This window comes from Cloeon dipterum, chromosome X (assembly GCF_949628265.1).
Source record: "Cloeon dipterum chromosome X, ieCloDipt1.1, whole genome shotgun sequence".
Classification (NCBI taxonomy): domain Eukaryota; kingdom Metazoa; phylum Arthropoda; class Insecta; order Ephemeroptera; family Baetidae; genus Cloeon; species Cloeon dipterum.
This window is the reverse complement of record NC_088790.1, coordinates 11,788,669-11,813,823: the sequence shown is the minus strand read 5'-3', so window position 1 is coordinate 11,813,823 and position 25,155 is coordinate 11,788,669. Positions and strand designations below refer to the sequence as shown.

Genomic DNA, 25,155 nt, shown 5'->3' with positions numbered 1-25,155 from the left:
TGACACTCGAAATCGAAGCAATAATGATGCTACACTAAATTTTAAATTGATTTTACAATTTGGCTACTACCTTAGGCCATTAACTAGGAATGGAAGGCTAAAAAGTAAAATAGAAATTTTAACAAGAAAATTAGCATCTCACTCTCTCGTACTTTGTATTGTGCAGCAGCTGTTTTGGCCCCATTGGCCTAATCAGTAGTAACTGTTCCTCAAAAACAAAATTCACACCCACAATGCAAAGTATTTTCAATCAGCGACCGTTGAAAACGTATAAAAAAATTAAAAACTGAGTAGTTATTAATTTAATACTTAAAATCTAAGTCTAAAGCATAGCTGGCTAATTAATCTTATTTTGAAAAATTTTTGTTATTTAAATTCCGATTTAATGTATTTCCCAAAATAGCATGTAGTATTTTTTTATTCATGACATTTTAATCTGCTTTTAGCATTTTTTCCTCCTTGATTAGATTCGCGCTTTTAACGCGCTCTTGGCTCACATTTACGCCCAACAATTAGTCCAATCCAGTTTTCAAAACTGACCACGAGTGGTCCTATTAACGCCCTTTCGATTTTCAAAGCGAGAATTTCAGTCCAGCCTGTGCGACTCTGCAGGCACTTATTCCAAAGGATTCAGAGCTCTTTCTTTCACTCACTCAATGGAAAGAGAACCTGTCTGCGAGTCGGCGTCCCACACACCGACATTCTACGCCCAGAGAGCCGATCCAGTGACGTCGACGACCGAAATTAAAATCAGCTCTTTTTGCTCGCCAAGCCCTCGAAAATTATGCAAGCTGCACGCGGAAATGGCTTTGTTAAGAGTAAATAATGCAACCGATACAACAAAAGAGGATCAGAGAGGAAGCGCGCGGTATTGACACAAAAGCGTGAATCACTTTTAGGAATTAGAGATAAAGCAATATCTTTATTTTTACAACCATTTTGTAAATAATGACGAAATTTCCGATTTTAGTTCAAAATGGGATTAGGATGAAATATAAATGTCAGGTCGGTGTGCTTGCGTTATGCCATAAACAATGCGTGTGTTGTATGAAATTACAAGGCTCGCTCGACTTTTACTTTTACGGATCGCGAACAACAAAGATCGCTCTGTTCGATCGAACGGTTCGAAAGGTATGTATGTGTCTGTGTGCGAAAATATGCTCTGCTTTATGCAACTTATGGCGAGCACACATATACACGCAGAGGTGAGTGTGACGTAATTTCATTTTTTTCCCAGCCGCAGCGTCGATGGGATTCCGACTACGGGTGATTGTGTTATCGCCAATGAGCCATTGTTTATCAGTCGGATTTTTTCTCCTTCGACCGGTGATATGAGAAAATGCTGTCATCGCCTGCTTTGCGCAATTTTCCGTTCGAAGAAGGCATTATTCTCTGCTTACGATCAATCATTGCGCATTTGGGAATGTAAGAGTCATTACTCTAACAAAGTTTGCTCTTTAACTTCCGTGTTTGAAAATACCTGTCAGAGAAATGACTTACAAGTGTGACATTTCACTATATTAATTACCTTAATTACGTCTTTTTAACTGTCGTTGAAATTATTTTGACTTTTATTACGATTTTATTTTTTGCTTTTTATCAATTACTTCTGTGGATAATATATTACACAATTAAAAAATTGGGACCTATCAAACATACACGTTAAATGATATCGATTTGAACTACATGAGTATCTTAGTCACCTTAGAATAAAATAGTTAGTTAAAAAAAATAATAGCAAAATCCGTGTCACCTCTAAAACAAATAAATCAATCTATTTCCATCACACATTCATAACGCTTTGGCATAAAGAAGTATACAATGCATTTTCAAGTTTTAATAATTCGTCAAATGAGCATTTCTCGTCACATTGCAAAGAATTTTCTGGCCTTGGAGTGCGAGCAAAAGCAAAACACTCCCCGCTGGTTGTTTTGCCCTTATGTGAACAAAATTGTGCCGCACGCCTTGGATTGCGGCACCTAATGAGGCGTGCGTGCGCGGTTTTAATCGCAAATTGACGTGCATTTTGAAAAAAAAAATAATAATGCCTACACATTCTTGTTTGCCGATTTTGCGGTGTGCGTAATTTAGCTTCCTCTATAGAGTTGCTTGAATACTTGAAACGCGATTAAAATGTAATTTCACAATAACGAAGCGTAAAATTTGGGTACATTAAATTCTTACGTCTTTGTTGCTTTCTGTTCCTGCACTTGTTTGTATGTTAAAAAGTCTGACTATTTAATGAAAAGAAAATTAACTTTGCAAAACGTTTAAATTTTATACGTAAAGGTGGAATTTATTAAATAAACGCTGCCTAAATCGAGATAATATCTTATGCAACGCTAAGTAATTACTCCGGTTTAAATCTCTGGCCTAAAAATTCGTCAGAAATTCATGCATATCGAATATCAATTATGCTTCTCGGCCCGACCGATTTGACCTCGTTTTGCACGAGTTAATTTCGAAGCAAGCTTCAGCTGCCGTGAGAATAAGAATTCACCTCTCCACCTCTCCTGTAGACTTTTCAAACTCGCGGAATGTCTTTTAATTGTTTTACTGCTCAAACACGTCGCCGAGTGATGCATAATTACACTAGAAACACGGATATCTCGAGTTAAATTAGTGAAACGTGAAATTTGTTTGCCACATAAACGCAAGGCTCGAAAGACGCGGATCAGCGATTTCCGAACTTGGCAAGAGGATGACGGTGTATTTGCCGTGATCTCTGAAGAGGACCAAATCACGACTTGCATACATGTCCTTGCACAAGGTAAACAAATAAATAATAAAACTCGTTGCGGACGGGGAAAATAAAGGAGATGCACCTGCTGGCGCGAAAAAGGAGCAGCAAGGCTTTCTCTGGCCGTTGCACCAGGCAAAGGTCACTCCGCCGCGCAGAGGAAGACATAAATAACTGAAATAACTAAAGAAAGAAAGAGGTGCATGCGTGCACAATTTTCCATGCATCATAAACGAGAGCTATAAACGACACGTCGTTGCACCGGGGAAGTGAAAAAATGTTGTTCGATATAAAAAGATAGAAATTTCCATGACTTACGTGGGCTGCATATTGGACCTTTGATTTCTATTAAATTTAGCTTTTGAATACATAGATGTAAAAATAAATTCAAAGCAACACGCATCATATACAGTTTTAAAGGAAAAGAGGGACTATCTCAATATGTCCCTTTTCACTGCCCCAGGCAACAAAGGATCGCTGGTCAGCAGCATCCATGCACCAGCTCGCACGGCATTTACAGTTAAAACATCCTATTACGCGTTGGCAGAGGAGTTTTTTTCTTCAAGATCAACGTAAGGAAAGAGAGCCTTGCCGATGAAAAATACTGTCAGCATTTTCAGTGACAAACGGTGCACGTCACGTAAAAAGCTCATCATAAATAGATTGTTTGCTTGAGCTTGCCGTTTGTGGCGACAAATATGAGGCGCACACTTATTTTCGCCATGAAATACTCAGTCAGCATCGCCAGCCAATCATCTTCTAAGTATTTTCTTATCTCCAATGTTGTGCAAATGTTTGCAATGTCGCGACGTTTTACCCATGAGCCGGAAATTTCAAGAGCAGCTTTAATTGAATTTATGAATTATCAAGCATGCTGTTTATCAATGTTTATATTCATCATGTTTCAAAATATTAGTCAGAGAAAATTACCAGTGAAAATAAATGAACAAAAGGCAATGAAAAGCAGGAATAAATGCGCGAAAAAAATGAGTCGACGTTGTCATGCTGTGCTGTAGATGAAGTTAATAAATTAATTACGTATCACACTAAAACTTTAAAAATTTAACCTCAAGAACTGTTTGCTCAGAGAGGGGAATTTGGATGCGTCGCAGTCATTCGGTGGCAGGTTGTTCCAGAGTTTACAAAAACTGTATCAAAAGAAACGCGCTTCGGCCATAAAGGGCTGGGGGCGCGGATGGGACACGCTATCACCTCGCAGGCAGGCTTCGTCTCTGGGCGATTCTCACTAATTTTTACTCAAATTAAATAGATTTGATTCCAAGATGACAGAATATTATTGGTAAAATTAATTTTTAGAGATTCAGCATAATATGTTGGTAAACCCACCACTTTTATACTAATATTCTGCAATTTTTGGTACCTGACACGCAATTTATTTTATTTTCCGGGCATTTCATTATAACAAAGATCAATAAAATAAAATTTAGTTTGGAGTACGTGCGAGTCAAGTATTCAATTTTATTTTTGTTTATCAAGGGAATCAGAAACGACTGGAGCCAGAAAGCAGATTTGTAACTTGAAGAACAGCGGTGAGCCCAAATTGCATTCGCGAGTTAAAAAATTAAAAAGCCCCATTTTTAAATTTTAGAATCCTACTCACCAGTGTACTGGGCCATCTTGGAGACATTGTCCACGCTGGTGGTCTTCCTGAGCGGACTCTGCACCAAGTCGCTGTCACTGTCTGAGCTGGAACTCCGCCTTGGAGGCGTCTCCGCCTTGACAGCTTCCTTCTTTTGTTCCTCATGGTCATACACGAGGCTGCAGAGGGATTGAGCGGAGCGCAGAGGCATGATGGTCACCTTGGGAGGGGACGCGCTTCTCGTCTCCCTGGCTACGCTTGGCTTGGGCGTCACGTCCACGATCGCTGGCGGCTTTGGCCTCAGCTCCACAGCTTCTTCAGGAATCAATTCTACTTGAGGATGATTATTTTTAGTGAAGATATTAAGACATGTTTTATTGGGCTTACCTTTGACCTCCTCTTGCTGCTCTATTCTAACTTCTGGCTGCTGCAAGATAATATCTGGAAGAGGGGCTTCAATTTGAGGCTTTTCTTTCACTTCGTTGACTGATTCAGAATCAAACGACAGTCTTCTTTTCTCCTCCTGAAATATTTCGGATTTTTCGTTCAGTTAATTTATTTGTTGTGTGCATGGTTTAATTACTTCTGGCGTATTTGAAGGCGTCGTAGTTTCCTTCGTATCTCTGAAAGCACTTGGCGGTGCTGGTAATTTGTACTCCCAGTTCAGAATTTCAGCTGGCTCTGGTGAGACTGGAACGGAGTCCTCCTTCTTTTCCGTAGACTTTTATAAAATGATGTAATAATTATGATTAAGTTTGAATCATCACGCTTACCTCCTGTTCATATTTCTTGAGGGCCATCTCTAGTTCTTCCTGCTCCTTCTGTAGCCTCTCGATTTCCATTCGCTGCTTCTCATGCAGTGCCCTCTTTCTGTCCAGTTCCTTAAGGATTTTAACCTTTTCCTCCTCCTCCTCCTCCTCCTCCTCCTCCTCCTCCTCCTTATCCTCTTGCGTCTCTTCCTTCTCCTCCTCTACTACCTGCTTCAACGCCTCATCTCGTTGTCGCTGTTCGTTTGGACTGGGTGTCCTGGAGAGCTCTTCCTCGTTGACCACCTCGACGATCTTTTGCTTCTGCTGCAGTAATAGCTGCTCGGCCTCCAGCTGCTTCTCGAGGACGTCGGTGACGCTCTGGAAGGCGCTGTCCAGGTCGTCCTCGTCGTCCGACGCGTATTCAGACTCGTCGTCCTTGCCCACGTCCATGCTCTGCACCTGCACCTCGACTCGCTGCTCGTCCTCCTTCTCCAAAGCGCCGTTACCGTGATCACTATGGCCGTTTTCAGTCTGTGCCACGGCAACGGGCTCTGAGGGACGGGGCAGGTCCGCAGATGGGGTTTTTTCAGTGCCTTCTGCAATAATTAGTGCAACATGTCGAGATGAGCTTAAATTAATTATTTTCTGTGCTACTCAGATTTGCAGATTTTTTTTATTGAAACAAGCATGATTTTATGATAATTAACGATTTTTGTAGAGAATTAATTACACCCACAGGAAAGGGGAAAGGTAATTATTTTTAATAGCCATCACCAAGGTTAAGTTATCTACACAAGTTAATGAATGAAAATTAAGGTTAGTAAAAGCACACCTTTATCACCACTACCAGCGTTAGTCATGGCGAACAGGTCAAGGTCCAAGTCCAAATCGTCGGTCGACGTGGTGCCGACCTCCTCATGTTCTCCTGGCGCAGGTTTGAATGTGAGAAAGCCAAACTCATCCCTCAAATCGCTGCGAGTTGAGTAGCTCGACATTTGCGAATGCAACATATAATCTCTTGAACTGACTTCCACAACTTGTTCCTCCTCGGCCGATTTTCCAAATTCTTCCGAGGTTTTCCTTAGGAGAGATGAGCTTCTGGAGGGTTTGTCGAACACGGAGGACTTCTCGACCGAGTTTGTTGGCGAGGCAACTTTTTTCTCAGACTCCTCAGTCTCCGTCTTCCACATGATGTCTCCCAGCTTGGGCCTGTTTCTGTATCCGATGGGTTTCGGGGCTTTCGGTGCTTGCGCCTTTTTCCGCTTCGGCTTCTTCTTCCCTTCAGCATCGTCCAAATGCTTTGTGATGGAGCTCCTCTTCCTCTCGCTAAGCAGCGAATTGTGGAACTTTACATACTCCTCGTCGTCCTCGAACAAAATGTCAGTCGTGCGGCGGAACGTGCTGCCGCTGGCCGTGGAGCCCTCGAAGAGACTCAGGTCGAGGTCGTCATTTTCGATGTCCTCGTACGTGTGCTCGGAGCCGGCCTCGCTGGCCAGGTTGAACGACAAAATCGAGCGGCCGACGCCGAATACAGAGCTGCCCGACGAAGAGCCGATGCTGCCGACGAGCGACGTGGACGACACCTGCCGACGGATGGCCGCTTCCACGGCTGGCAGGCGGCGCGGCCGCACCGGCGGAGGCACCGCCGAGGCCACCACGTCCGGGGTCAGTCTGCGTGCACGCGGGACGGGTGGGTTAGGTGGCACGCTCGATTCTACTTCTAATACTCGTGCTCGTGGGTTATCAAGCATGCAAGCTACAAGATGAGAGCGAGATGGAGTTGGAAGAATATTAGAAGATGAGAGGGTTAATTTTAAGTTAGAAAGAATTAAACGTGTTACGAAAAAAGGTGCCATAACAAAAGCACACGAATTGTCGTGTGTGAGATAGGAAGTATTATCATGGATTTAGGTCATTTTTGATTTAATTAGGGATGAACGAGGTGATTAGTGCAAATATTGTCTTTGGGTTCGAATTTGATAGCTCAAGTTGATAATTTATCGATTTTTCTTTGGTGTTTCACGTTAGATATTTTATTAGAAACTATGGGCGGCATGAGTTATTATTTATTCTCTTCATTCAATATAGAGTTGTTTACAAAAAATATAAACAAATAAGATTTACAATAGTTTCAAAGTAAAAAATCTTCTATTAATTGCAACCCAAACCCACGTACATTCTAAAAATGTACAATATAAAAAGTCAACTACGAATTTACTGTTGTAATATCATAACTCATTTTATTTTTAGCAAAGTGATTAATGTGTTTTTAAATTTTTGGAAAAAAATAATAGGAAAAAATGGAGTGTAAAAACAATGAACTATAGGGAAAGTACCAGTAATATGATTATTTCAAGTTTATTTTAGTGTGGCACACCTTTGGCGTGCAATAAATTTAATTATTAAGTATGAAAGTAAATAACCTTAGCAAAAGTTTACAGGACAATGAAAAGAGACTTTGCCTCTTGGTTAGCGGACAACCCGCGAAAGTAGAGCAACAACCTATCGCCTATCGTTGACGTCATGCCAAGCTAGCAGAAAATTCGGAATAAAACAGCATGAAACTGCCAATATTGTTAAAAAATTGAAACACTTGACTAGGAATATTTCTGAGTATCAGTCATTCACATTTAAGAAACCTGTTTTTGTCCTAAATTAAAAATAAATCATAGAGTTAATGTTAAGATAAGCAGATAAGTTAAAAGCGTTATAAATATTTTAAATTTTCTGTGAACGACATGAAAAATATATTTAGACATTTTACAGGTATTCGGCCTTGCCATTTAAAATTTTGGCCAGCTGGCTAAGGAATAGAGCATAACTTTCCTCATCGGTGTTACTCCTGGTTAGCGACGGCTTGAGGCAGCCGCTTTCCTCGACTGACTTAGCTTTTGCAACGCCCTCTCCACCCTCCCGTCTCTGCTTGATATTGACAACACCCTGGCTTTGCAGGGCAGCGACCTGTTTTTGATATTTGACGGCCAGTAACTGCTCGCGCTTCAAGAACTCGGCGCTCGGTCTGAATTTTCTGACCTGTCCGGACGTCACCCCTCCCCCATCAAGCGATTTGCCCTGTTTGTCTGCCCCTTGACGCCTAAACGGCGAAACCTCGCGCTTGACAAAGGGCTTTGGGCCCAGCCTAACCGGCACCTTGACCTTCAAATTCGAAACCCATGAGCTGCCCGTGGAGTCCAGACTTTTCGTCTTTGTCTCCACGGGTGGCGGCGCCCTCGGCAGCGGGGGCCGAACCTCGACAGGGAAAGGGACGCTCTTTAGGTCCGGTGGGAAGGGTTTGCTCTTACCTGTGGGTTCTAGCACACTACTGGTCCTACTGCTAGACCTACTGGCGGCGGGCTGGGTGCTGGGGGGTGGCGGCATCAGCACTGAGTCGGGGGCGGCCAACGGGGGAGGCGCCGGCGCCTTCTGCTTCTTCTTGTTGCTGCTGAGTGAGGTGTTGGAGGCAGCGCTGAACATGCGGCCGGCGCCTGCCTCCGTTTTCGACACGTCAGACATGGACAACGAGTACTGCAGCTTTCCGGGAGAAGGCGGCTGTGCTGCTTTTCTGGGGGCGGCAGAGGTCGTTGCTTGGCGGTTTATCGTGCCAGGGGGGCTGCGTAAAAATAGCATAAATAAACAGAAAATTTTAAAAGGAAACATATAGACAATGATTTAGCTCTCAGAATGTATAGCTATGAGTGAAACCTTGAGAGGAAAAAATTGAATACAGGATTTTTTTTCTCTCTTCTTGTATAGGGAAGATATCTTTGGGACTTTGCCTATAAAATCGATTTGGTATAGGACAGCATGAGAAATGGCATATTTTCGTCAAGATTTTTTATGTGTAACAAGAAGATAAATTTCACTATTTGAAATAGCCTCATGAGTGAACTCAGTGCAAAGCTGAGTCATTCTGTATATTTTAATTTTATCAATATTTCCACGTAAGCAAACAACTATAGGGCTCACCTAGTAGTGTGTCCATTGAGGTTCTCAGGCGTGTCACTGAGGACGGAGGCCTCGTGGTATCCGCTGCTGTCCGAGCTATTTCTCGAGTGCGAAATAACAAGAGCAGTCCTCTCCGGTTTAGCCTCTGCTGCTTTTTGGGCCACCTCTTCCTCGACTGCAGGCACCTGCTGAGCGAAAAAACAATGTCAACCAACTTGCGAGCACACGCAAATGGCCTCTGTTATCGCGCTCGCAGTGGAAAGAAAAATAAAAAGCGCCCTAATCTACACTGGGCGACTTACATGCATACTTTCATTTGTTTATTGTAGCCGAGCTTTTATCAAGTAAAGTGTGTAGGCGGAGAAAATTTGAATTATATCTCTTATAATTGATTTTATATCGCTCTCATGAGCCAAGGAGCTAGATAAGAACGTTAATTGCAGATATTATTTAGTTTCGGGACGCTTTGAGGAAGCTTGTGCATAATTTTTATTCTTGGCGACACGCTCTTCTTGTGTTTACACATAGTGACACGCAGAGGAGTACAAACACTTCGTCAGTGCCGCTGCGACACGGCAATTAATTACAAAAATGAAGCAAGAGTCGCTGGCGCACCGAGTGATAATGGAGCTTGGAGTGCAAATAAACACATTGCACAACCTTGGCATTCTCCAGTAGTGGCAAAATGATTTGCAAGTGAAATAAAAAAGAGGCGAAAGGAAAACGTGCAACTTTATTCCTCCAAATCCAAAAATCCACATGCTAATCAGAAGCGATGGATACTCACAGTCGGGGCAGACGGTGGCTTGGGTGCTCGGCCCTTTCGGTGCCTGATCGGCGGAGGCGGCACGCTCTGCTTCTCCATCAGCTTGTTGCTGCCCACTGGGGGCGAAATTGACCGACTAAGGCTCTCGTCTGATCTGGCCGGCGAGCTACTCCGCCCGCCAAGACTGTCGCCGCTTAAGCTACCGTCGCGATTGCCATCCTGAAAACACATTGAAAATATTTACAGCGTCACTCGCTCGCTCACTAATTATCAGTGATCGGAAAATAATCTTTATTGCCAACGTGAACATTAATAAGTCATGCGCTATCTTTTCTTAGGAATTACATTAATGTTCATTTTTTGGAAACAAAACTTATGCCAGCTGCAAAATATTTTTATAAGAAATTTTAATAACAACATTCAATAATTCATTTTTTATAAAACGTTTGTTTAAATTAGAGGACAGTAATTACAATTTGATGGGCCAGTTAAATACAAAATAAGTATATTTTCATGAATTTCACTGTCCTGAAAATGTATAACGTCGTATGCAATTGTTGCTGATTTTTTCTCGCACTAAGTGCTTTTCAAATGTTTCAGCAGCTCTACAGAAATATATATTTCAACAACCATGTCATTTAATTCTACTTTTTTTCAGCTAATCGCTTTAGTTCTGCTTTCTCTCATCTCCTTCCGACATTGTTTTTGCGAGATCTGATACCCGCAATTGGTCCAAAATTTTGTTTGCTCTCCTTTGAAGGAATTTCTATGGATGGACTGGTAAAGCCGCGCTTATCTGTGCAGAGCATTGTTGCGGCAGATCAGCGATAAGACAAAGGCGCGTGCACACACCGCACATTTCGAGCAGGAATTCGAAAATTGGCCAAACTAACAATGAATTCATGTTTTTTAACCACGTATTTCCAGGCTAACTAACTGTTTTTTCTAAGCGCAATGCACTGGGGAATAATTGCAAAGTCATTACAGGCTGGTTTATTGAGCGGAAAAGTTAAAAGGTCTGCCGACGGAGTGATGAATTAATACCACGCTTCTTCGTGAGAGTGAAGGATTGATCCATTTTTCGGCGTACTGCTTTTTTGTTGAGCCTCCAGTAACTGTCACGATTGATAACGTTCATGTCAGTACACGATCAATGCACTTCATTTCGGTTTTACGTGTGATTAAAAAAAACAATAATAACCTAAATTCACTTGATAAACATTTATTTCTGAGAAGATAAATCACAAAACGTGCTGGTATACCATCTCAAACTTTGTAAATTACCTCATATATAATTGAAACTTACTGGTTTTCCGTTCCGTTTGAGGATGGAGAGGACGCCTCCACTGCCGCTTCCAGAAGAAGCCGCCGAGGACGTCCCGTTTCGTTGTTCGCTGTTACTCCTCTGCAGCGCCGGAATGTCCGACGAGGAGAGTTCTGTCGAAGGGCGCGAGCCGCGTGGCACCACCACTATTTCCGTGATCTTATAGTCGGCCAAGCACAGAGACAACTGCAGACACTGCTCTGTGTTGACTGAAACCATAATTAGAGGCAATTAGATTAAATCAATCGTTTTCAATTAAAAGATAATGGTGTTTTTATTCATAACTTAATTAAGTTCAAAAAATAATTTTATTAATTACTATTATTAGATAACACATTCTTACACTGAATAAAATTTCAAACCGCGTATTATTAACTCTATGTTTACAGTTTCAAAATTTAAAACAATGATATCTAATATTCATGTTTTTCTCTACCCAATGCCCTCGCTCACGGAAAATCCCAGTATTTTTTCCGCGGCATGTCGCGTTGGAAGCCGCACAAGTGTTATTCGTAAAGCGACTTAACTCGCTTTTAAATGCAACTATTCCGTGCCCGTGAGTAAATAACCTCAAGAAGAGTCATATCTGCTATATTGATTGACAAATAAATACACAGCTCTTTTTCTTCAACAAGAATAAAAAGAAGAATTTTGAAATATAAAAGTCACGGCTCACTCCGACTTTGAAAATAGTAATAAATTTTCACCTTGAAGTTGATCCCAAAGGAGACAAACGAAGGTGGCCTCTCACAGAAAATTAGCGAAATCTTTTGATAGTGAGGTGTGTATCCCAACAGCTGGACGTTATCTGAGCGTTCGCTCAGCTCGTCTGGTTTGTGCAAACGCGCAACAAAAGCTGACGGACGCCGATAAGGCAGAAAGAGAGAACGGTAGAGGCAGTGGCGTGTGCATGTGTGTGGCTTTGGCAAATAGAATCAGCTCTTTAGTTCATACTTGGAGGCGCTTCTTCCACACAGATATGGAATTAATTTTGAGGACTGATAATCAGCTTAAGTGTGAATTTCTGACTTTCTATGTTTGGTAAAAAGTAATCTAGTCATGCAAATTTAAAATTTACGGAAATTTAATATATTATGTTGCTGAAAAAGGCCAGTGCAATTATAAAAAGCTCATCATTTTTCTCTCTCCTAAAATTTTCGTTCTCGATTTCCCTTAGAACTGACCACTAAAATAACATCCTTTAGCGTGCGCCTCTCCAAACAACTCATCACCGTTAATCGCTCAGCGGCCAAAAATTTGATACGACCTACACTCAAATTGGTCATACTTATCTCTCCGAATCAGTGTCTTTCTAATCTTACAAGTCGAGAGGAAAAAAGCTAAAAAGCCGCGCCGCGTTCTGGGTCACAGGCATTATTGCTGCGGTTTTCAATACTTTTTGTCTCCGAATTATCACTTTCACGGTAGTTTTTGCATCGGTGTTTAGAGCGGTTTCATCAATCAAATCGCTTCCTGCGATCTTTCACCTGAAATAACAAATTAAACGCTCACCTGGGTGTCGCAGCTCGTACTTGTTTTGGTCGAGGTTTTTCTCCTGGCAAACGTGCGTCAGGATGTCCGCCAGGGTCGTCCTGGGGCTCAACCTGGCCACAAAGAGCTGGTTCCTCGGCAAGTGCACCTGCAACCGGAAGGTCTGCTCGAAGGGCTGGTTCTGGCCGATCAGCGAGTTGACCAGAGGAATTCTCTTTCGGTTCAGCGAATTGTTATTCTGGTTGTTGTTAGGAGTCGAGTGTCTTGGCACCACTTTAATACCGATTGTTTCCAAAGCACCTGAACAAAATACAGAATTTACGGATGTTGTAGGAGATTTTTTAGGCGAAAATATATACCTATTGGAGTGCTTGGTTTGTATGGAAGAATTCCTCTATCGCCAATTGGCTGGAGGATGTAGTCACCAGGAGAAACTTTGTTTGCGGTGGTGATTTGTATCAAAAGGTCCATCATCGGCGTGCTGAACAAAAAGGTTAAAAATCAGAACCACCCAAAAAATCAAATAAATTGATTAGATTTCGATTAATACAAGAAATTTTTCCCCACCTTAAGACCAGTTAAAAACAAGTGTTAATTCTTAAAGATAATTCTGTTCAATTTTATCTCTTTCTCGCTTGTCATATCATATATAGTCAAAATAATTAAGATGTTTAAGAAGCAAAACAAGTTGCATAAAAAACTAAGGAAAAAATCTGTACTTGCCTCCTATCGACGCCCATCTTGACCGTGCGTCCGTTGGGCAAGGTGACCCTGAGGTCCATGGAGCCAGCCAGCATGTCCGGTGGAGTGTCCTCGGTGACCAGTCTCATGAGCAAATTACTGCCAGTCGGGTGCAGCTTGGAGGGTGGTGGCGCCATCGCGACGTCGCCGGCGTTGCTCAAGCTCTCGCTGAAGGAGTCTTCACTCCTGGAAAAAAGTGCAGATGGCTGTTAGAAAGTGTAGAGTAGAAATTGTTCGCTAAAAAAATATAGCAGCTGTGCTTTAACTTATCTTTTAAGGTGGAGCTTGATTTGAATTTGTTTATCAATAAATGACACTAAATAGTTAGCTATAAATTATGCAAATGTTTCTTCCTACATTTTATAAGACAGTTTAGGAAAATTGTATACATCTATTCCGTAAATTATATTTTGGAGGATTTATTTATTGTTTCAAGGTTCAGTGCGGTGAGATACAGCCTCTAATTTATAGTTTTGAATTATTTTTCTAGTTCTGTTTGCCCATTTATTTTTATACTTTAATGTTTTGACTTCCTCGAAGTTTTGACCACAGACTTATTCATAGTGCAATAATAAGACGCCGTTTTCAGTCTTGGGAATGTGTTTTTACTAATAAGATGTCAGGGTACTCCAACCATGACAATTTTGTATCATGAAATAACAAAATCGCTTGAGTATCAAGATTTTTGTGGCCAACATATCCGATATTTTTGAAATACAATATTAATTTTACATTTTAGTACTATTTAGAAATAGATTAAAATGAATTTATCTATTTATGTAATGAATCAGTTTAGCAATTGAAGATACCCCATTATTTTCAACGTAAGAAAGCGAAAAAAATCGACCAAAATAAATACAACTCCTTGTGCCAGAAGTCAGTAGCAGGGATACGAATATACATAGTTTTGTTTCTCATTCTCCGCTTGCATTATTTGTTTATCCCGTTCACGCTCCGATGAGGCCTGAATTATTAATGCCCGCGAACTACAGAGACACCGTCCAAATTTTTTGTCGTCCCTATGCGCGCATCTCCAAGGCCAATGACGCAACAAAGATTAAAATTTTGTTCTTCAACACAAAAACCTTTGTGGAGTAACATTGCAGCGATTCAGTGAAATTTCACTCCTGCAAGCACAGGAAACGCGTGCTGGTACAAAATATTATGCTGACATCACGGAGTCTTTTGGCTTGAAAGGAAATTCGCGCGTAATGAGTGTAATTTATTTATCAAGCAATTTGCGTGCTCACACACGAGCGTATAGAATGACGAAGAATTATTCAAGCTGTGAAGGCACGTCTCTCTTTGCGAGGAAACAGAGTGCCAACATCGCACTAAATAATTTTGACACTATCCAGATGCACAAAACACTTTGCCTTTTCAAAGGCATAAAAAATTAACAATTAGCCCAAGGCCTTTGAGCAGTTTTGTGCAATTAAGAACTTGACCATTGGACTAACATTCATCGTCATATATTATTTATTTTTATAATCATCATTCAAGGTCCTTATATGGGTTTTGGCTCCTGCGTCCCGCCCGCCTACCACTGCCCCCTCTTTCGCGAAGATTAGATAAACAATGACTACAGGCCGCAGCTGAGGCGAAAACTGCTTCACTCATTCGTGAATCATGAGCAGTGACGACAAAAAGTCTCTCGTTCATCCAGGGGACTTGCTGGCCGCGGTCAGGACCCGTTTCGGCCCCGATGCACGAATCATCGACTACGAAGTGGTGCAGGGCACGGAAACGATTCAAGGATTTGCCTCCTTAATGCTGCGTGCCAAGGTCAAGGTGGAGGATGGCGACCAGAAGCGAGAGATCAACTTCATGGTGAAGAGGACTCCTGTGGTGGCACTGCATGCAGAAATGCTTGCCAGCATGGGAAACGTGGTAGAGCGGGAAGGAATCTTTTTCGACACCCTACTGCCCATCCTGGAGGAGCGTAGTCCCGGCCTTCCGGTGGTCAAGGCTCTGGTGTGCCACAAGGATGCCCTGATCATGGAGGACTTGTGTGACAAGGGCTTTAAGACGGTGGCCAAGGACTTTGGCGAGATGGGACGCGGCGCCCTGACCTTACCAGTCGCCAGGATGTGCTTCCGCCAGTTGGCCAAATTGCACGCCGCCTCACTGGACATCGACTGGAAGCAGGTAGCGCCGCCTGGATTCTTCGCTCAAGACATCCTGATGGAGGGCAAAGCAGCCGAGCAGTTCGGGGAGCACTTTGGCAAAACAATCGAAATGGTCATCATTCCCATTCTACGCAAAATTAAGCCGGATTTACCAGGATTAGAGAAGTAAGTGGCATAAATCTTTTGCAAGCCACCTAATTTACTTGAATAAGACGAAGACTAAGTATTTTTCTTAACAGATATGAGGAGTTCCTGAGAAGCAAAACTATGTTCGATAACATGGTACCATTCACAAAGTATGACGAGGCAAATGGTCCCAATTTGCTGCTGCACGCTGACTTCCACCTGAATAACACCATGTTCAAGTTGAGCGAGGACGGCACGCCGCTGGACATGCGTTTTATCGACTTCCAGATCCTGAGATACGCGCCACCCTACACTGACCTGGTCAACTTTCTTTACACGGGCACCAACAATTCGTTCAGGAATAAGCACGAGAAGGACCTGATCAGGGTATACATCGAAGCGTTCAACGCAGCAGCAAACAGGACACCGGACCTGCTCGACTTTGACACGTTCTACGCGGGCTACGACAAGGCACGGTACTACGGCGTAGTGTTCGCCCTGGGCGTTAAGCCAATGCTGTTGATGTCACAACTGAATCCTGATGCGGGAGGTGAAGTCACCGAGGAGATCATGGAGGCGATGCAGAACACAGACTTGTCAGCGCCAGCCATGGCGTTCTTCGACAATGATCCAGTATTCAAGCAAGAGATGGAGGAGTTGATTGAACACACAATTGAAGTATTTAAGAGATCTGTGTCAATCGAATAAAGTTTATCAAATATAATTATGGAGTTTAAAGAAAATCAAATTGGAGGGACGTATTTTTTACCAAAGATTAGTAGAATCCCTATTTTTGGACAACAGTAATTAGCATGATGTAAAAAGAGTTAAATATTATGAAGGATGCATTTTTCGCTTACTCAAAAGTACTTAGTAAAATTTTCTATATTTTATGTCACTGGGGCGAAGTTAAATCCTAGTCTCTTAAATCTTTTTTAAAGTCAACGCGCAATAGGAAGACGACGATTTGTCACTAGAGATGAGAGCTACTTTACTGTTGTGTCGCCCGCATTTGAATTGTTGGCTGTGCGGGGTGGGTGAGCAGTCTAGAGCAATATATATGTATAATATATAAGCTTTAGTTGAAAATGGTGCGTGAGGTACAAAAAGCGGCGGCGGCTCTTTGCACGAATATACACAGAAGAATTCCATTGTCCTGCTGACGAGCCAAGATCAGACTTTATGTGCTAGCGCAGCGGCATTTTTATTTCATGCGCTGCAGACGTTCTGAGAGGAAGAAAAAACTCCCCTCAAGGTTAAACGCAATATTCACTTTAGCCCGTAAAAGGATATGTTGCTTTACTCACGCCGTCCGGAGACATTCAAAATTATTTGTAACCAGAACGTAGGCAATTTTCGAGTTGGCACGACAAGCAGGTTGCCTACCTGCTTAAATGATGATAGCAGCGCACCTGCTCTCGCCATCCCAACGAGAAAAAGGGACTATCATTATCAACCAAATTGGGAATTCGTTGTCCGTTGGATTGACCCGGGGCGACTCAAGGTCGCGGCAAGGCAATTAGGAAGGAGCAGCTGATTTTCCGCCGAGCGTGGGATTCCTCGCGTGCCTTTCTTCTCTTAAACATTATAATCGCAGCCGTCGTCGTGGTCATGCTGCAGTGATATTTACGCAGGAAAAACTCGAGTCACGACAGGGAGGTAAAGGGAATAAAGTTTCTAGAGTATCAGAGCACACTCGGTGAGAAGTTTCCGAGGGAGGAATGTGCTTGAAAAAAAGTAAAATGGAAACCTTTGAAGCATATTTCACAAGAGTCAATTTCACTTTCAGTATTTCTGTCGACCGCAGTGGAATAAATGATAATAAATTCGAAGCGGTTAATTTCACCTGCTGCAGAAAAGTCGTCGTCGCCAGCAGTTCGGCGGCTGGCCGGTTCGCGTACGCATCAGCAGGTTTTTCAGCTTCTTTCTGCCGGACACCTGATCACCTTGTATATTCGAGAAAGACTCTCGTTTATTGCGCACTCTGGCGCGACTTTTTGTCAGCGTCGACCTGTGTGATTAATTCTCGCGAGCTGAAGTTTTACAACCCTCGGCTCGACTGCAGAGCGAAGGAAAAGAAAGGCGGCCTCAATCGAGGTGCAATCAGACGTCGATTTTCAGCTTGAGCACAGACCCAGCTGCTGAAATTTAAGGGGCTTTTAAAGGAGCCACAGACTCGAAATTTGGGCATGTCTGTATTAAAATTAAAATTTAAGATGTTCAACCTTCACATTGGATTTTATATCTGAAACTGCTCTTTTAGAGAGTATTGTTTACATCAAAACAATTTCCTGAAGAAAGATTTTTATTTGCTGTGATTTTTAAGCGTGTTCTACATCTTACTTCATAAAAGTTTACCCAAGTGGCTGACAATACCAGTTAACATAAACATCTGCATCTCTTTCGAAATCTCAACTTCAGTGTTTTTATATTTTTCATAACGTTCCCCCTTCCTTAGTAAAAAGTGCAAGTCAACTGAAATTTCACGCAATCTGACGACTTCCTGCACGCGATTCCGATCTTGCGACTGTCAAATTAGAAACGAACATGCCATTGTGCGCGATTCAATCTTAGAAATAAATATTTCATCTTTCCCACAGGACTCGCACCGAATGCGCAACTGTTTCTCTCCTCCTTTTGCCTTTCCTAGCGCAGTATGCGCAGCCTGCTTTCGACAGGTGACAAGAAAATTCCGCAGCCACTCGTGCTCTGCGTGATCGCGCGAACCCCGATCGCAATTAACCTGTCGCGAATCTTCGTGATCCGGTGGAAAAAAAGCAATCGCACAGCACGTGTTATAATTTACTCTGCGGTGCTGATTGCTCGCAAGGTTCACGTGCACCAAGCCAATTTATTCTTCGACCAGTTTTCAAGTTTGCTCCAGGGTGAATGCGCTCAAGTGAAATTTTGCACATTTGCGAAATGAGTCCGTCAAATATTTATGACCAGACTGTAAGCCCATGAAATGAATAAACTGAAAATCCACTTTATCGTACAAGAGCGGTCATTGCAATGCCATTTTAAATAAGTCAACCTGATTTTTTTGAATTATTTAGCATAAATTACTTTCAATATTTTTTGCTTGGTAAAAACTATTTTCCATATTGAATTAAGTCACATCCTTGCAGGTGCGTGAAAAAGTTATAAAATAAATTCTAAGAGGAAGTGTAAATGATTCAGTTGACAAATATTCTCACAAGACGGTCGACTAGTCAAATGTAAAGCTCTTCTCTGGTCCATTGAGTTAGTGAAAAGCACATCGGCGCCTGTGTGACAAAGCGAGAGATTCTCTTCGCTTCCTCATTATGGAAAGAGAGTGAAAAAGCGTTCATGCGTTTTAAGAGCGACACTTTTCTGCGAAAATCATGGCAAATGGCCTCAGTGTGAAACCGCCAGACTCGGCGGACAATTGGCGAAAACTGAGCAATCATTTCCATTTTAGTGCCAAATTGCTTCATGGAGCAGAATGTATGCTCAATTTGCTTCCCAATCAGTCCATATTTGAAAAGTGCGCTCAAGAACAAAATCTACACAGTGCCAGATGTACATATAACTAAATAAAATATCAGTCAGCCGTTGAACTTAATGCTTCAGAATTCTGCAGAGATAATTTATTTTGTAATTATTAGCGTATATCGCCAGGGTTCAGTGACAAAAATATCTACCATAATAACAAAGATGTGAAATACAGCAATTTTAATGCTTCTACTATTCCACTTACAAAAATCTTCGAATGAGCTATAAATTCAATACGTAACAAATTTATCACGAGTACAACCGATAAAAAATATGAAAATGCAAACGGGATTAAAGCCACTGCGATTTCCAATGTAAAGAATTTTTCTCTGTTGGTTAGCAGCGCCAAAAACATACTGCTGGGATATCCTGTATGATTTGCATATTAAAACAATAGTGCACGTTCTTTCTTTACAGAATACATACTGTCACCCTTGGCTTCTCACATGTGACGAGATTCGGCTGTGTGCCGCGCATTGCGAATGGATTTTGCGTCTTTGTATGCTCTCTCGTCCTTGTCGTGACCTCCCAGACATTCTCGGTAATCGTTTTATTATGAGGAGTGCAGACGCGATTAGGTCATCTCCATAGCGTAAGGATTGCCAGAATGTAATGAGGAAGAGGACGATTTTGCCAGATTTCACTATGAGTGAGCTTTGCCAACGAAAGTGAAAATGCGACCGACTGAATTTGCCAGCAATCGGAGTGAATTGCATTATAAAGTCGTGACAAAGTATAGTTTAATTTGCAGCGGCATAAATAAGTGTGATGGAGTGCTAAAACGAGTATAAATTATTTTAGCTTGGATTTACAGTGGTGGATTGGCGCAAGTACAAGCTGTTCCTATTTACGAAAGCTACTTCCAAACAAAACTTGAGCTTGTCTGTCAGTCTCTTGAGATTCGTATTATTTATTTTTCTAAATCCTTATAAAATGAAGACCATTTGGTACATTCTGAAAGAGCAATAATTGAGCTCATTTCTGCCACAATATTGAGAAGAGGGACTGTGATAATTGTTGCTTTCTCAGAACATCTGAATTGACCAGATGTGCGTTGTATTCAATTCAACTTCCTAACATTTGAATGATTGTATATGCACAGAATTGCAGAAGACGGACGCGGATATCCCATTCATAAGTCAAATTTCTCTGCCTGCAGTCCAATTACAATACAATCCATCAGCAAAACCAGAAGCTGTTTATAGAGTTAATTAGGCAAGCAATTGCATAGCCGATTTCAAAATAATCCCGGCACAATTTGAATAGATTAGGCTTCCAAGCTTGAAATTGCTCTTTCTGCCTGCGGAGCCGAGCGCACACTTGACTCTTGCTTTCCACTCGAAATTCTCGCCGCGGCTGTGTGCTTTCTCCACGCACGATACCCTTGTTTATTTATCGCGTCGGCCCTGTGATCGAGCACGAAATTCGATATCAGAAGAGCTGGATCCCGTGAGTTGGCCGGCGCCCGAAAAGCTATTAGAGCCAGAGAAAGAGTAGCACCAGCATTGTGAATCCTATATTTTTCAGACCATTTGACTGGCCGCCAAGACCGTATAATTACGGGTTGCAGAACAATATATATATGGGAACGGAGAGAGATCGCTTTGCAGTGATAAAATTGCATTTTGACCGGCCTGAAGAGGAGATCGCTCGACTTTGTCGTGGAAATTCGATCTATTTTGCAGCTATTTCTAGTCTATTGTCTGGTTAAAGTGCATTCTGTTATGTGGAATTTGTGTTGTGCTGGAGAAACGTGTCCGAAATAAGTCCTGGCATTATAATGATAATGCTTCGAGGGCCAAGAAACGTTCTAAACAATCTATTGTGTTGAAAGTAATAATTTTGGAAACGCCGGCTTTTAATTAATCGAGATTTATTAGTTACATAATTATAATTTCCTGAACGTTAATAATTCATTCTTCCGTTTTGAAAGCATGTATACTGAAAAAAATATCGTATTTTGTATTGATTTTTCAAAAGGTTAATATTCCCCGTTTCATCACAATTTATTCCCCAATCACATGTTTATCACTTTGAAATGAGAAGATCTTTGTTCAAATTCACTCTAAAAAATAGACGAATTTCACGCAACACTGCCGCAGAGAGCGAGGAAATAGCTCGCTAGACTAGACTCCAATCATTGCACCATCTGCCGGTTGACAATTACCTATTCTAGTCTATTCAAAATCTTCTCGAATAGAGTCGTTTTGTTTCTCTGAGGAATTCGTGAGCACGTTTTCCCACCGCACAATTTTTTGCCGCTGTATCGCCGAGAGCCGCCGAGCGAGAGACAAAAGTTTTGCGCACTTTCATCCCATTGACGAGTGCTTGTTTACTTTTTTGCAGTGAACGAGAGAGAGAACCTTTTGGAAACGCGAGACGACGAGTTTCTTCTTCTGCTAATTGATATGCAGCAGGCGAGGAAGTCGAGAGAGTGTGTTTACACTTCTTATTCATTCTGATATGGAAATAAAACTGAAATCTAATCACACCGGACGAGTATTTTGATGCTGACTTTTCACTTTCACTAAAACAACACTCTGTAGAAGGGTAGCGGACAAGCTGAGATGAATGGAGCAGTGGAAATGGCAATTCTGGTCAGTCAGTCAAGTGCCAAGTGCATGCAAGTGTTGCCATAATTTAAAAGGAAATCTTCAAGAGCAAGGCGGATGCGTTTCAGACTATTCACTGTCACTCCTCACGAAACTCACGTGCATTGCAATTTAAAATCCTCTCATTGTCAGCAGGCTTTGGCAAAAAAGGCAGGAAATTGAACATTACTTTTGTGAATATTTTCTCTAATATCGTTAAAAAGTAATGACAATCCTTGTTGTCATTATAATTATCCTTGAGGATCGAATTAAAGATACATTTTACCTCAGAAACACTGTTATTTCAAGTTAATTAGCTTCAAAGTGTGTCAAACTGTTTCCTTACTTGAAATCTTAATTAGTTACAAATAATGAGCTTTTCTGTCACAGGCGGTAAAAATACTGTTATGTAGATCCCATCAAGAGGAATCAAAATTTGCCACGAAAAAATGGCCAAGAAACCAAATTTCATGAAAATCAGCCATAACCGATTTTAATTGTGCTTTTTGCAATAGGATTTCCTTTAAGTGTTGTGCCTTTTATTCAAACAATCAGCCACTTCCTGAACCTCTCAATGAAAAGAAAAGAAATTTCATTACATTTTTTCGGTTTATTCCTCTGCTTGCGGGATAATTTGTTTAGAAAATTTAATAATGTTTTAAGTTTTTATAACTTCTCATACTGGTTTGCGTTAATGCAAATGCGAGTGAATTCAAATTTACTTTCAAAATTAATATTTTAACAGCAATGAAAATAACAATAAAATCTTACTCTGCATGCATCAATCCAAAATTGTTCAGTCACCATAATTATTGTGAATGTGGCACCAACATAGAGAGCACCGCACGTCTTTTTGATAGCAAGGCAGCTAAATTCCAAAATGCTAAAAATTGCTTTTCTTTTTGCTTGGCACATTTTAGGCATTTGAAAATATATTTAATAAAGAGATTTTCTATCGTTGTTAATGCTTTAAATTGATTATGAAAATATAAAGATCGAATAATAGATTTGATTTGTGATATTTTTAACTAACATTTCAAATTAATTTGTTTACAAGTCAAATAGGATAATATGCTGCTTCTCAGTCAAGTGGAAAAAGTAACTGAACATTAATTTGAGCAAGAGAATAGCTGAAAATTAATTACTTTATGTTCCAGCAGCAGATCAATTATTTTATCTTCATTAAATTTACTTCACTTGCAATATATTTGCTTCCCGTTGTGGTTGTGGTGCAACTAATTTTATGAGCAAGTGATATTTTGATTTGTCGGTCGAAAGCACCCTGATCAGCACACTCGGCGGCTTGTGCTTTTATTATTGATACTGCACCAATTCACTCAGCTTGAGTTCATTGAGTGCAACTGTTGCAAATGTGCAATTTCCTCTTCTATGTTGCGCGCATTCAACTCCTCCACACCGTCGTGCACACAAATTGGACAAATACATTTGCTTTGCTGGCCTGCTGCGGCTTGAGGGCTCGTTCAGAAATAGAGTTCCACTCGAGGAAGCGACTATAAAACGCGGCGCCCATCACCACTTCGACGCGGTCCGAAACCGAAACCATCGCGAATTCCAGCGCTGGACCACAACACGAGTGAGGCCAGAGCTTCACTCCGTACACAGAGAGAAACCGTTAAATATAATGCGAGTGGCTCGTTAATTTTCCTCCGCGCGTGGATATTAATATATTTTATACGAGTTCGCATCGGCCGAAATGGGCTTTGAATTTTAATTCGTAACGGTCGGTGACACTTCTGCACGTTTCGACAGCAAATTATAATGCACTGTTTTTCATTGCGGCCGTAATTGTGTCCCTCAACCGGTGACAACGCCTTTTTATTTTTGGTATTCATAGGTGCGGGAAATAAAACGTTGCAAAATTGAGACGTGAGATGTTAATTATATTTTGAGGAGTTTGAAAGACGTCTGAACGGAGAAAATTGTAGATCTGGCTTAAATGAATAATTTGATTTGCTTGCTTGCAGCTTACATTTGAAGCAGTTATGGGATTTTCCAGCACTTCATTAACTTTTAACCTTGCGGAGCTATTAGATTTTGTTTTTTTTCTGTCATGCTTAATCATTATAATTTAATTATTTTTAGAAAGAAGTCCACATTAAAAGATATAATGAACAGCATTATGTAGACACAAGATATTTTCATACTGAGGTAGAAGTCCGGTTTGAATTTTATGGCACGATTTACATCCTCGAGTGGTTTCTTCACTGATATAATTCCACTTTTTTGCAATTGCTGGAGGTCACGTTTTGAAATATCAGCACGTCTAAAAAATTACGCTCAAATTCCTCCTCCACACGCATCTAGCGCGGTTATTAGCTCTTAATTAGCTTGGCATTCGCGGCCGTTGGTTGCCTTGAACTTGCGCGCACACACACTCGGAGCGATGAATATGCACGAGACCGTTTGTTTTGACCTTTGCGTCTCAAGACTCGAGGTGCATCTCGCATTCATTCACTCTGACCTTTGTCTCTTTCTTTTTCTTTCACATCCTTCATCCATTGTCGCGGCTCAACGGAACAAAATAACAAAGTGCGTGCTTCCAACAGTAAATATAAATAGCAATCACGCAATGATTATGTCACTCGAAGGATTATTATTCATAATTTCATTTTGTGAGGTGACGGAATTTCTTGCTTAATTTGAGGGGACAACTTAACCTCAAAATTTACTGACAATTTATCCACAGAAAACGGTACATTGCTTTTGAATTCGCTGTAATAAAAAATAATCTAAAAAATAAATAATATTAAAAATGGTATATGTAAGAAATTGCGAAATTTAAGTCATTTCCGGATAGAAGGCGGATAAAATTATTGAATTGTTTATTATAAATCATTATATAAATAGTTTTGGTAAAAAATAATAGCGGCCAGAATGAATGAATCAAGATTCGTGTTTACTTGGTGGTGAGAACGTCATAACAGTCACAAAAATATCTTCAATCAATGGCACAGTCACCAGAGATATTTCTCCTGTCAATCACCTCCTTAACTGCGATCTCTAACAAAAGAAGACCGTTTGCATATATTTTCTACGGCCAATTGCACTGCAAAACGCGTTTTAGCGCCTGCGAACACTTTCCTAGAGGGTTTTGCATCGGCCGGTTGAGATTGTGCGTGTAATTGTGGGAAAAGCAGCGAGATGCTATCTCCACAAAGCAAGAGGTTGGCTCTCATTGTTTTAGGCGGTGCGCATTCTTTGACGTACAAAAATAATATCGCTTAATGACGGCGATGATTTCCGAGTTCCCAGCCCATGAATACCAAATTGCCGAATAAACCACATCGCGAGAGAGTGAAAAACTCATCTGGCGGGCCTAGTTTGTCTACTTTCTTTTATCCTTTTTCGTTTTGTTTACCTTTGTCCGCCCGCCGCCGCCGTCAACAATTCATTTTCGAGACGCGATAATTTTAAGG

The 25,155-nt window shown here is 41.3% G+C and overlaps 2 protein-coding genes across 10 annotated transcripts in view; one reads left to right on the top strand and one right to left on the bottom strand.

Moving 5' to 3' along the window:
* LOC135947137 (titin-like) overlaps positions 1 to 25,155 on the bottom strand; it is a 67,695-nt gene that overhangs the window by 6,874 nt on the left and 35,666 nt on the right. For 3 of the 9 annotated variants that reach the window (XM_065495745.1, XM_065495751.1, XM_065495750.1), the window contains 12 exons: positions 13,339 to 13,542; positions 12,975 to 13,096; positions 12,637 to 12,915; positions 11,107 to 11,333; positions 9,822 to 10,019; positions 9,060 to 9,222; positions 8,392 to 8,703; positions 5,922 to 6,845; positions 5,114 to 5,685; positions 4,924 to 5,061; positions 4,728 to 4,863; positions 4,362 to 4,673 (listed from right to left, as the gene is read on the bottom strand). In XM_065495745.1, coding sequence (XP_065351817.1) covers positions 4,362 to 4,673; positions 4,728 to 4,863; positions 4,924 to 5,061; positions 5,114 to 5,685; positions 5,922 to 6,845; positions 8,392 to 8,703; positions 9,060 to 9,222; positions 9,822 to 10,019; positions 11,107 to 11,333; positions 12,637 to 12,915; positions 12,975 to 13,096; positions 13,339 to 13,542 — 3,587 coding nt within the window. Of the gene's footprint in view, positions 1 to 4,361; positions 4,674 to 4,727; positions 4,864 to 4,923; positions 5,062 to 5,113; positions 5,686 to 5,921; positions 6,846 to 8,391; positions 8,704 to 9,055; positions 9,223 to 9,821; positions 10,020 to 11,106; positions 11,334 to 12,636; positions 12,916 to 12,974; positions 13,097 to 13,338; positions 13,543 to 25,155 lie in introns of all 9 variants that reach the window. The other 6 variants (XM_065495746.1, XM_065495749.1, XM_065495753.1 and 3 more) reach the window with 6 other exon arrangements.
* Positions 14,949 to 16,335, top strand: LOC135946572 (uncharacterized). Its single transcript, XM_065494850.1, has 2 exons — positions 14,949 to 15,650; positions 15,725 to 16,335. Exons 1-2 carry the CDS (start codon positions 14,986 to 14,988, stop codon positions 16,317 to 16,319), a joined length of 1,260 nt encoding a protein of 419 aa, XP_065350922.1. The 5' UTR covers positions 14,949 to 14,985; the 3' UTR covers positions 16,320 to 16,335.

Excerpts from the sequence above, each read along its gene's own strand:
- LOC135946572 (XM_065494850.1), top strand. The coding sequence starts at position 14,986 with ATGAGCAGTGACGACAAAAAGTCTCTCGTTCATCCAGGGGACTTGCTG. Across the intron at positions 15,651-15,724 it reads GATTTACCAGGATTAGAGAA|ATATGAGGAGTTCCTGAGAA; the intron begins GTAAGTGGCATA and ends TTTTCTTAACAG.